The 13487-nt window shown below is 33.4% G+C and overlaps 1 protein-coding gene across 2 annotated transcripts in view; it reads left to right on the top strand.

Annotated features, from left to right (window-relative positions):
* LOC106463280 (thioredoxin domain-containing protein 17-like) overlaps positions 1-8414 on the top strand; it is a 66976-nt gene extending 58562 nt beyond the window's left edge. Inside the window, exons 4-5 of one of the 2 annotated variants that reach the window (XR_002611455.1) lie at positions 4865-5048; positions 5103-8414. Coding sequence is in view for 1 of the 2 variants with exons in the window: in XM_013923295.2 (XP_013778749.1) it covers positions 4865-4930 (66 nt within the window). In the remaining variant the exon portion in view is untranslated. Of the gene's footprint in view, positions 1-4864 lie in introns of both variants that reach the window. The other variant, XM_013923295.2, reaches the window with a different exon arrangement.
* The last annotated feature ends 5073 nt before the right edge of the window (positions 8415-13487 follow it).

The following is a 13487-nucleotide window of genomic DNA, read 5'->3' as shown; positions in this document are numbered from 1 at the left end:
AACAATTCACTCACTTTCTATCGCGCTTTGACTTAATTGTCCGTCCCCACAAACTATAGTTCCGATCTCTGTGTCTGCTATCCTCAGTTCCCGTCGACCGTAATCGCTGTAATACTTTCTCTCTGCCTGCTTCGTCTCCGCTACGTCTCTGCCTCCATCTGTCTCCACTAGTGCTTCGACTCCGTCTGTCTCTCTCACTGTCTAGCGCACTTATATACAATAATACTGCTTGTTCTAGAAACTTCTAAGACTCTCAACACATGCTACCAGCGTCAATTGACTCCCGCTGTCGCAATGCACTAGTGAATCTTCTAGAATATTCGTCACGTGACCCCGCTGTCATAACAATACCTTCTCCAATGAATTTGGATTATTCCTTGATGCTTTCCAGGACAGCCATTTCTCTCTAAACATTTCAAGATCTTGTGAGGTGAAGAATCTGGACCCAATACTTTTGCTTTTCCTCCTTCCTTCTTTCCTGATATCAAAGCATCCAGTTCCTCTGCCTTGCTCAATTTCTTTGGTAGTTACATTTCATCAACAGTTTGATTCTAACTGTCTTGGAAGAGGTGAATGTAAATGTCTTGGCAATTTCATTCCTAGATGGACTTGGGAGCAAAGAGTCACCTTCTAAGAGTGAGCTGTACACACTTGTACTCTCCAGATAGCATAACAAACCAGCAAGATTTGTATTTTTTTTTTCAATATTCTGATCTGTAGCCAGATACAACTTGTGCATTATCTGCTCTCTTGTTCATTTAACTCCCTCAGCAAAACTGAAGGATTTTTTCAGCCTTGATCAAGGCATTCACTTCCACAACTTCTAAGACCTCAACACTTTCTGAAGTGAATTTCATCTCTTCCTCAGAGGGAAAAAGGTCAATGACAGAATCATCAATAAGAGCATTTGCAACAGTGCTTTTCAATTCCAAGAACCTCTTTAACATCATAAGCATAGAGTTCCATCTGGTACAAGTGTCCATGAGCAAAGATAATTCTTTTCCCTTTTGAGCCTAGTTTATAGAGATCATCATTTTTGACTGGAGATTTGCAAAAAATGCAAACAATTTTTTCTAATCTTTTCAATCATGACTTAAATGGTCTGCAAATTCAGCATTCTCATCTGTGACTTTTTCATGTCAGGTTTCATTTTCTGTTTCCTCCTCTTCAACATGTTATTCTGACTGTTTCATTAGTGGCTTCCTCAATTTCATTTTCTTCCTCATCAAGTTTACCTAATTTGTTTATAGAAGCTGTCAATAACAGCCAGATGAAATCCATGACTGTGGCAAAGCTGATGGATAACACCCATCTTCTTCTTCACAGAAGCACCATCAGTGACAACAGCAATGATGTCCTCTTTCAAGTACAACTCAAACCACTTCAGTTTTTTTAATTGATAATCTCTACTGCCTTAGTAGCTGGCATGCCACCATTAACCCTTATCATGCCATGTCCATAGAAGTTTATGTCTGTAGCACAAACATTAAGGCACATGTACCTTCTATTTCATTTGTATGTCTATTTATCCAACAACAAGGAAAATCTTTTCCCTGCATTTATCTTTTGCTTGAGTTCAATCTTCATTTTCTCTTGAAGCTGTTATCCAAAGGGAATGACCTTTGCCCTAATGCCTTTCTCTGTTATGGGCATCTTCAGTTCTTGGGCTTTCCACCCATTCTTGATTTCTGTGATGTTGGCCAAGGTGGCAAGGGAATGCAGTCTACTGCAATCTAATTGGCAAGGACTGATTCTGGGAAAGTTTGGTTGGCCTTTTGATGTAGGACAGGATTGAAGGTTGGGTGTCACCAGATGTTGAGGGAGACGATACAGAAATGGTGGTGAGACCTGTCTTCAAATTCTGCTTGTGCTCAAGATGATATCTGAACGTTAACATTGACAGATGGGCTTTGAAGGTTGCTTTAAAATGTTTGGATTTCTTCACAGTTGTATTTCTTTGATTTGTAAGGAAGTGTTTCCAGATTTCTGAGCATATTTATTTCGATGGAACCCATTCACAATCCATTTCTTGTGTTGTTTTTCTTTCTAAGAATAAATACATAAAAAGGTTGTGCAAATATCAGTCACGAGTTTCAGAAATTCGGTTGCACATTTCAGAGCATACGATAAATCCAACCCAATTATACATGAAGCTTACATATATAAACATATACTCCCTTTATTTCTGAGGTCAATGTGCGACAATTGATCATAAATTTTGGTGCGTCATTGCAAAAAAATTAGGTCTAAGATGGCAATGCCCATGTAGCGAAGAACACCTCGTAACAAACCCAGTGGATATTTCAATGTAGTTTAGCAAAACATATCTCAAAAGGGCACTGAGATATTCAGAGCAGTCATTGAGATTGAACAGTTGACTGTTGCTAGCAAAGTGTAAAGGGTGTGGTACATTTATGGCTGGCAAACCTACTGTTAAGAAGACTTGCACCTCTCTGACCCTGTATCAGCCTTTAGACCCGTTATAGGAAACTCAGACTTTATAAACATCTGTCAAAACTTACAAAAGTCTGCTTCTAAGTATGACATTTCTTGTCAAAAAAATAAATAGCACACGGAAAATTCCTTTTTAAGTTTCAAACCTTCCTTTGCTATCTGAACCTTTGTGACCCTAATCATGGAAGGCTGCTTGACCTTGGCAGCTTTTAGGATGGACATTGAGGTGGACTTCAGCATGTCTCCAAACCTTAGGATAAAAGTTGGCATGTCTCTGCACTTTGGGATGGACTTTTGTACATTCTCAAACTCAAGTTTGAGTCAATAACACGGACACAAATGCATAATGCCTAAAGTTCTTCATGAAATAATGTGAAAAGAGTTAAAGATGCATTACATTGTGAATCAAAGCTCTTTCTTTTAGCTGCATCCATTTGGTTTGCTTCAGTTTAAGAAATCAGGCATGAGCAGATTAGCCAGTTTATACATGCCAAAAGGTGCAAAATTCAAAGGCCACATTATTATGATAAAATTAAGCTAATATTCTTTGGAAAATTAATCATTTTTCATCATTTTAAAAAATATTTTTTGATTAAATAATGATTAAATTCAAAATAAGGATTGACTGATTGATCATAACCATGCCCTAGAATTGGTATTAGGCCTATTATATGTGTTAATTGCATTTTTTTTAGTTATATGGGAATTGGACAAGAAGAAGAAGAAGAATTTTTAGTAGTATTTCAACTATGCTGTGTCTGCCATTCCACAGCTGGCAATGTGTTCTTTCAAGACAGAGCTCATCAGGCTTGCTGGGGTAAAGCAAACACAGTAGTAGTTGGAAAACTATTTATATAAGCCATTTGTTGCAACAACAATTTTTATGGTGTGAATGACTTCTCTAAGCTGTTGAAGTTTGGTTATAATTAATTATACCTGTCATAAGATGTTGTACTATACCTATTCTGTTTTTAACACTGTTTTCCTTATTGTCCCATAGCATTTTATTTTTTCAAAAAGAGGAATAATGTATAATAGTATTTCAACCACACTGTGATTGCCAACAACATATTTTGCTCAGTATAGGGCTTATTAAGCTGGCTACGACACAAAACACAATAATTTTTGGAGGAGCTACTTATATAAGCCATTTGTTACAACAACAATTGTTATGGAGTGAACATCTTTTCTAATTTGACAAAGTGTAATTATAATTGAACCAATTCTATTTGTAACAGTACATTCTTTATCTGGTTCCATAGGATTTTGTTTAAAAAAAGGAGACTATAAAAAAGTACTTTAATATCAGTGTGTCTGTCATATCCATTACTACTGTTACTTTTTGCTCAATACATAGCTCATCAGGTTAGCTGAGACACAACGAATACAGTAGTAGCCAGAACATTATTTATGAAAACCATTTGTTGCAACAACAAGGGTGAACTTTTTTAAGCTGGCAAAGCAAGATAATCATTAATTACACTTGTCATAAAACATTATTATTAGGCCTTACATGTTTTGTGTAAATGTTTTTCATCTGTAAGATTTTTTTTCAAGAAAAATAATGTATAATAGTACTTCAACTACACTATGTTCACCATATCAGTTGCCAAATAACTTTTACACAATTCACTTTGGTTTTGCTTTTGATTATTTGCTTTTAACTAGTTTTATACATTTTAGTTTGATGATGAATTTATTGATTTTAACAAAATATTTGTTATAAGCACTTTTGTTTTGACTTATCCTACTTCTTCCTACAATGTTTCTTGTGTCCTAAATAATTAATTATTTAATTGAAAGATGTGCTTTTCCAAAGAATATACTTGTGTATCTTGTCCTATAAATTAACAGTAATGAAATAGACCTTGTCATACACAAAGATTGAAGAGTATATAGGTACCTATTTCAAAATCTTAGTTTAAGTACATTCTACCAGCTTTAATAAGCATCTTACAAATGATCATAGAATATGTTGAATTTTGTTTGCCTTGCACATTCAAATGTGTTAAGATCTACTATTTTGGATTTTTTGTGGGTTTTTTTTTTTTCAAAAGTTTGCTTGAAAGAGAGAAAGTCAACTTGGTAAAACTTTTTGTGAAACTTTAAGCATCAGAAAAATATCATGAGTAATTCTGTTTTGTTTTTACATATGACTATCAGAAAACATTTTTTAATTCCCAGTTAGTTTTTTATCCTATTGTCATATATTTAAATTAGTGTTTTGAATGTTTAAGTATTACTTACTATTCAACTTTTAATCCCTTCATAAAAATGCTGAATATTCAAACATACGTTACTTTCAGACTTAAGATCATGATTTGCTATAATTGTTTTCAGTTGATATAGTCATTTATATATGTTAGAGGTATTTGAGGAACTATATCTGTTTTTTTTTTGTTTTTAACAGCAAAAACGGTTAGAAGAAGCTCAGTGCCAGGATTCTAACATGTTGAAAATGTTACTTGAAGACTGATTTAATGCATTGTAAGATAAGAATACAAAAGAATAATATTCATAAAGTTTCCTAATCCTATTTAATTTTGGTAAAAAGAGTGACAGTGATTCATGAAAAAAAAGGACTATTTATGCATGTTTAGTTTGTTGGATGTTGCTACACACTTAGTAATGTACTTACAATTGAAAGCGTAGAAAATTATCTCTCCAAATTTTAATGGCATGAAATGCAGTTTGTCAAAAAAAAAGATAGTGGCCTAGAGTGATATTGTATAAATATAAATAACCTACTTTTCTCCATGTGTATATCGAAAAGTTCAAGGTACAGCACAAATCATTAAGGAAATTTATCTCAACTCAGATTTAGATAATGTAATTCTAGCAGGATTATGTGTAAGTGCAGATTATTTAAGCATTCAAACAAGTTCATTGTTGTAAATTTATGCAATTAGACATGTTTTTTAAGAGGCAGGCCTGCCAACTCTTACGATTTAGGTGTAATTGTTCTGATTTTGTTTATTTTACGCCTGTATGAATTGTTGTGTTATTCTACAATTTTATGCGAAATTCTGAAACTTTCTCACTGACCTTTTTTTTCTAATAATAATTTTCCAGAAATAATTCACTACTCTCTGCTTTGCTTATCAATCTTACAAATGCTTGAAATAGTCTGTTAAAAAGGCATGTAAGTAGTAAGCATCTGGGTCACGCTGATAATTTTTTGAAAGGAAAATGGTGGAAAATTGTAGTTCTGCTTTGTCCCCAATGATTCCAATGAAGAAAAGTTTATAGTGAGCAGAAGTGTAGGCATGGGTATTCAAAAAAGTTTAATGATATTGTATCATGCTCAAAGGGTATGAATTATGCAAGATTTACAGTTTGCATTTGTGATTTCTTCATTTTTCATGAAGATGAAAATTACATCAAAAATCATCTTAACACTACTAAACACCAGCAAAATAAATCAAGGGCTTCTGGAATTAATAAACTAGACTCATTTTTCATAAAACAGAATACCAAATCAGAAAATGATGTGATCAGAGTGGAATGTTTATTCACAGTTCCCGACCATGCTTCAAAAATGTTTACCAAAATGTTTCTGGATTTGGAAATTGCTTAAAGAAACAGATGCTCTAGAACCAAAACCTCTGCAATAGTTGGAGAAATAGCTAGCATTGCAACTCAGTGAATTGTGAATAACATTAAAACTTGTAAACTGTGACATACTTTGATGACCACAAGGAAAAGGTATTACTTTCTAATCCCAATTTAATTGGAAAACAAACTGGTGAGAGTATTGCAGGATTCCCACCAGAAGAAATAGCTTCAAAGTCTTTAAAGTGGGAAAATTGTGTATCATTAGCTGTTGACAACTCAGATATGATGATAGGGAGAAAAAAACTGATGGAAAAGAAAAAAAAAGATGAAGAAAAAACAAAAAATCCATGTGAAGGCAGAGTCTGTTCAATGTAGATCAGAGGTATCAGTGAAGAAAGAGAGTGGTTGTTTAGAAAAATGCAAAGAAAAAGCTTCTAAGCAGAGGTAGTCTGTCAAGGTGTAGGCAGGGATCTGGATCTTCTATGGATTGTTCCTCTAAGAAAGTAGCAGACAAAATTGCAAAAGCAAGTGAGAAGGTACAAACACACCTGACATCAAATCTCCAGGAAACACTTATTTGTGAGAGGAAATAATTTACAAGTTACTTACAATAAGGATGCATTATTTCTGAACAATTACCTTCAATTATATATAGTCCGAAAACTCACTCATCCATTGCTTGCAGAGAATCTTGTTGTGACACCACATGCAATTTCGAATTTTTCAAATATTTTGGATTTGAATTTAAAAGATAGAAAACTTCAGTTAAAAAATGAGAACTTGGTAATTGGTTATGAAGTTTAGCCTTTCCTTTCAAAGCTTGACAAAGGAAGCCAGTTCTCTTTCACAGTGTAGGGCACAAATGGCAGCATGCATACAGATTTGGTGATTGTTTCAAGTACAGGGGGCTATTCCCGCATGTCGCAGTAGAGAGAAACTTTCTTTGATAGCCATGGGATAAATCCAAATTTTGCAGTCAGTGGGTATAAATGTTTATTCAGATATATCCAAACTTTGCAGCAAAAGGGTTAAATATGATAAACTTTCTAAAGTAATAAAGTCTATCCTTATAATACCACACAGCAGTACAGTTTGTAAATGGGTTATCGTGTTTGTTTGCAAAAACTGGAGAGACTTTTGAGGATCAGTGTCAAAACTCCACCTTAGAATCAGTGCTGATAAGGAAGATGAAGATGGCACAAAAACTATGTTTATCCCAAAAATTTACTTTTGATTTCCTATAGAAAGCCAAGAGTGCTATATACAAGGCTCTTAATTAGTAGTACACAGTAATTAGTAAGTATTAAATAAAACCTAGTTAGTAATAACACTATTTTCATTTACACATTTTGTTACTTTTCCTTTGTCCCAGTAGGGATTACTATTTTTAAAAATTTAATGTTGGCACGTCTGAAAAAGTATAGTGATGTGCCTGACAAATCAAAATACATTCCTCCTGATTAAGAAATGTATTTTGTGAGTTGGAAGATCACTTGTAGATAGATAAGTGAAACAAGTGACAAAACTGAAACTTCATTAATTCAAATAGAATAAAGGAAGATCCTAATACAGATATAAATAGTAGTTTGTGTTGGAATTAAAGGAAAATCTTACCACCAGGAAAATGTGTAATTATATTGTAAACATAGAAAACACATAAACAGATCTCATCAGTAAAAATAGAATTGCTATCTCCTACACTCAAATTTTTACAACTGAATTGAATGAAATTGTTTACTATTTTCAACATATTATCAGGATTTTTGTGGGTGTTGGAAAGCCTGGGAAGTTCTGGAAATTTGTGAATTCATTTTCTAAGCTTTGAAATCCCATGAAATATGATAATGCCTTCATCAAAATGGTTTTTATCAGCATATACCACATTTCTGTTTCATTAAGAATTTGAAATCTTGTCTCTTTTGAGTCATCAACTATTAAAACTTGCCAGAACAGGAATGTATCTACTATAAAAGTGTCCTTTGTTTTAAATTGAAATATTGTATTGTTAAAAAATAAGTAACTTATCAAAGGTACAAAGATTAATCATTAAAATAGCTGAAATATATGTGATACATGATTGTACCCAATGGACATCATCCCAAAAAATAGCATCACCTATCCATGCATATATATGAATAGCTAATAAGTTATTTAAAAATGTAATGTTTACAAACCAATGTGTTGAGAGTGTTGTTACATTTTATGCAGAGAATGTTGATGCTTACAGTATTGCATACTAATTGCAAAAGCTGTCAAGAAATAGCTCTATCAGCTATGTTGTATATGCAAGTTTCATACTTTAGTAAGAGAGATAATTCAAATTTCAAGCAAATAGAAAGTGTACTTCCTATCATATGTAATTCAACGTAGATAATGAGCTTGGATTAAATAACTTAATGGTTAAAGTGTGATGAATAATTGACAATTATAAACACCATACATATAACATATAGTCTCTCAGATACCAAGTCTTGTTTGTTTGTTTATATATATATATAAAATAATATATTCAAAACAAGTCAAATGTATGTACAGTTAAATATCCTTAAAAAAGAAAGGAAAATGACTTACTGGAAAGGGTTCAAAGAAGGGATACTGGAAAATCCAGCAGGAAATTTAAGCTTTTTTCAGGAGGGAAGTTAATATTTTCCTAAACTGAAAATATTAACTTCCAATACGGCATTGTCAAGTTTATGGAGGCCGGATTCTTTACAGTAGGTGTATGTGACTTATTGGTGATGAATTTAAACAATAAACGGACAGCACACAATCCATTTATTTTAAAATAATAAATTCAAAACAAGTCAAATGTATGTACAAAAAAGTCTTTACACTATAGATATCACAGTTGTATCTAAAACTCTAAATAATTCTCTTTCTTGTCAAAAGTCCACACAGGCTGATTCAATTACTTTAGAATCCAATTCATAAGACATTATTTTTTCTCTACTCTGTTTCTTACTGTATAATCTGCAATAAATTCACTTACTTCATGGGTTACCACAGTTGTATATCAAACTTTAAATAATTGTCTACTTTTCATCAAAGTCCACACAGACAGTTCAATTACCTTAGAACACCCTTTGGCAAGACTAATTATTCACCTTATCTCTATTAAACTTTAAAATATTGCATGTTACGGCTAATTACTCACATACTGGGTAACTTCACTTTTTCTCTACTTGACTTGTACTTGCCTGGTCTCCTGTATTTTTATGTTATTCACTGAGGCCTCAGACTTTCTATAAACTATGCAATTGATACTATAATGTAACAATATTCACTTAAGGTAGCAAGAAAAATAGTGAAGATTCAAGTAACTTGGTGTCAACTATACTACAACAGTTGAACCACACACACACACACACACAATATACAACTCTTACCAAGTTATGCAACCAAACATGTCATAACTGTCACCTTAAAAATAATTACTTTTAACTATCTTGTTATGAAAAGTAAATAATCATTTAATATTAAATCACTAAATGAACTAAATAACTCTTACATTAAACAGTCTTCTATATCTGACACAGCTGTTCAACTTGTAGCTGACCTATCACTCGTGAGGATCAGAAATTTTAGCTATTTAGGTAATGCAAGAGATGAGATAGAAAATAGTGTGAATGGCATAGAATGTGTTTATATGGTTGCTTAGCTAAAAAAAGCTGTTTAGTTTCAAGTTTTCATAAAATTATATATTCCTTTTATTCCGTTCATTCAAAGTTAGAACAAGACTAAAGTTGCATCATGTAATTTACTGAAAAAAAATATAAAAAATTCACATAAGATCTAAGATGAAGCTTAAGAAAGAATAAACACTAGTTACGATGGTAATAACATCTAGGAAAACTTTAATCAGACACAATGTTTTGGGCTTAAACCCTTTTTCAGGTGATACTTGTTAAAGTCTAATATACAGAGCATGTTTGAACGTCACAATAAAAGAACATGCGAAACATAGTTTGAAGTGTGATGTAACAATACAGGGAAATCAGTTGTTATAAAGAAATAACGTAAATGAAAGAGAAGTAGAGGAAAAGTTGTAAAGAACAGTTAATTGACTGTTTTAATGTCTCTACAAACTCTTCTGTCTTGATCTTCAGAGGTGACATAACATCTCTTTTTACACTATAACCTAAGCACTTTCGAAAAAGTGGACCTATCGAAAACGCTTGGGTTATAGGGTTTTTATTCATTTCTGTCAAGATTTCTTGAACTTGCATGTTTTTCTAACATCGTGAATCTCTTTTACACTGTTATTGCTCATACTGAGGGTTTACAGACCCCCAAGTCCTTCCTGAACAAAGGAAATACACTTGTACCTTCTACTGATATCATTTTACAGCTTAATGAACTTATAATAAATCAGTATATTTAGGTTTAATGGCACCATTTATAAACATTTATGTGGTATTGCAATGTGAACCAGGATGGGACTTGTATGTAAATCTACTTATTGGCTATATGGAAAATCAGTTTTTTTTTCCAGTTTCATCAGGAAAAACTCCCAATTTGTACACCAGGTATATTGATAAATTTTCAGCATATTTATGGTAACAGGACTGAACTTGACAACTATATTAATTCTCTTTTAGCCTTTAACCCATCTTTAAACTTCATCTGGCAAATTTCTACTAGCCACCTGTCATTTTTTGATATAGAAATCATCATTGTAAATAACAACTGGTCACTACTGTTCATTATAAGCTTACAGAATCTTTTCTTATTTATGATTTGATTCATCTCATCGCTCACCACCACCACTTTACAGTTAAACCCTTTCTCACAGTTTTTGCATTTATGTTAAATTTGTTGTGACAATGATGGTTTCATCTCCAAGTCTCAAGAAATTACTGACTTCTTTCTTTTCATCTCTGGGTTAAAGTGTACTTTTAGGGAGGCTATTAGCTGGGATGTACAATTTATTTGCAGGATGTGCAAGTTGGGGGGTTTTTAGGGTAGAGTTGCAGAGGTTGAAAGGGAGAAATGTAAATTGCTTAAAGTGGTGGTGGGGCTTAGTGAAGAACGTGTACTTCTTCACGCAAAGGGTACAGTTGACAAACAGGATTTAAAGCGAGCTAAGAAAGGAAACAGGGCTAAAAGCTTGGAAAAATAATGCATTTAGAAGCAAGGATGGGCTTGGGTTTAGGTTAAGCAACTGGTTCCAAGCACTTGCTAGTGATGAGAGGGAGCAGGTAAGGGAAACAGATGGAATCACAAAGGATGAAAGTGTAAAGGATAGGGAAGTTATAATTGTGGGCGACTCTCTAATTAGGCATGTAGATAGAGTAGCTTGTGGAGTAAATAGAAGGAAAAGAATATGCTTATGCTATCCAGGAGCATGGGTACAGGATATAACTGATAGAATCAGAGAGATAGTTCAGGGTGCTAGTAGCAATGCAGTTTTAGTGGTGTATGTTGGGCTAATGATGTAAGGAAAGATGGATCTGAGGAGCTTATTGATAAGTATAAGACATTGAAAAGGGCATTTAAGAAAAGGGGTCAGAGCTTGATTTTGTCAGGGATATTGCCAAGAATAAATTGTGGGGATGAAATACTAAGTAAGTTGTTGGAACTGAATGCTCGGCTTAGTTCAATATGTAGGGATGAGCAAATATGCTGGTTGGATTTATGGGATAATTGTAAAGGAAAGTTAATCTTTTTGGAATGGATAGCTTACACTTATATAAGGCAGGGGCTAGCATGTTAGCAAGGGCTATTAACTCGGCTGTAGTGGTAGATTTAAACTAGGGCTAGACAAAGGTGAGAGCTATGATATTAGTAAAATAGGAAATATAATTGACAGGAAAGCATGTACAACAGGTATAAAACATGAACGTAATTTAAAGTATGATTAATTGTTACTATTGTAATGCTAGGAGTATTAGAAATATAATTGACGAGTTCAAAGTGGTCATAGAAACTGAGGATTTTGATATTATGATTATCACTGAGATTTGGTTGGATTTGAACAATTTTGATGAGAGAAATGTTTTTGAAATACTGGGTTACAGGTTATTTACCAGAGATAGAGTATTGAAAAAAGGAGAAGTAGTAGCTTCGTATGTGAGGAGTGGATTCATCGCATTGAGTTAGAGCATATTAAAGAAAATAGCACTGAGGTTAAGTCAGTTTGTGTTAGTGTTAGTGGATATATAGGGAAGAGTTTTGTAATTGGGATTTGTTATAAACCACCAGGTCAGACTGTGGAAGTTAGTGAGAAACTATATAATGAGATAAGAATAGTAGTTGAAAAGATGATGTTATGGGAAATTTTAATTTCGGGGGTATTGATTGGGAAAATTTTGAGTCTGACAATGAGGAGATAGGTTTTGGAAATTGTTCAAGATACTTTTATACATCAACTGGTGATGGAACCTACAAAAGAGAAAGCTATATTAGATTTAATATTTTAGCATCCAATGTGAATATGATAGACAGAGTATTGGTTGGTGAGCATTTAAGAACAAGCGACCACTGCACTATTAGAAGTGGGATTTTACTACATGTAGTATTGAAAAAGAATAGTACCCTGATTCCAAGTTTCAGGAAAGCCAATTTTGATGGAATGAGACATGATCTGGCTTCTGTAGATTGGACTAAAGAGTTGAGAGGGGATCTTGAACAGATGTGGAAAGCATTTAGGGAAAAGCTGATATGCATACAGAACATACATATTCCCTACAGAAAAAAGGGGCAATGGAGTGGAACAAGCCAGTATGGTGTAGTAAAGGTTTAAGAGATCATATGAGGAAAAAACATAATAAATTCAAGAAATCTAAACTTACTGGAAATAATAAGAAGTTTGAGGACTACAGGAAATCAAGAGAGCTGGTTAAAAAGGAAGTTAAAAGGACAAAAACTGTATATGAAAAAATGGTTGGCTGAGAGAGTTAAATCAAACAATAAGGATTCTTTAAATATATGATGGGTAAGCAAAATGTCAGGATGGGGATTAGGCATCTTAAAAATGATAGTGGGGAGCTGATCTCAGAAGATTATGAGATGATAAACTTATTAAATTATATGTTCTCTTCAGCTTTTACAAATGAAGATACAAGTAATATGCCTCAACCAGAGCACTTAATGTGTGGGGAAAATATTGATTAAGAGATATCATTTTAAGTTCTGAAATTGTAAAACAAAAGTTGGGAAACCTAAAAATTGATAAGTCCCCTGGACCAGGCAACTTTTATTCTAGAGTTTTAAAGGAACTTAAAGATTTTATTTGTGAACTGCTACTTAGATCTGATTGGATCACAAGTGGTGTGCTTCAAGGCTCTGTGCTGGGTCCTCTGCTGTTTGTGATTTATATTAATGATATTGACTCTGGAATGACTAACAAAATATTGAAGTTTGCAGATGACATTAAAATTCTTGGGGTGGCTAACTGTATCAAAGATGCTGCAGACTTACAGAGAGATTTAGATCATTTGATGCATTGGGCCAATATATGGCAGATGATGTTTAACTAT

This window comes from Limulus polyphemus, unplaced genomic scaffold (genome assembly GCF_000517525.1).
Source record: "Limulus polyphemus unplaced genomic scaffold, Limulus_polyphemus-2.1.2 Scaffold1366, whole genome shotgun sequence".
Lineage (NCBI taxonomy): Eukaryota > Metazoa > Arthropoda > Merostomata > Xiphosura > Limulidae > Limulus > Limulus polyphemus.
Note: the sequence above shows the minus strand (reverse complement) of the source record. Positions and strands in the feature narration are given on the sequence as shown.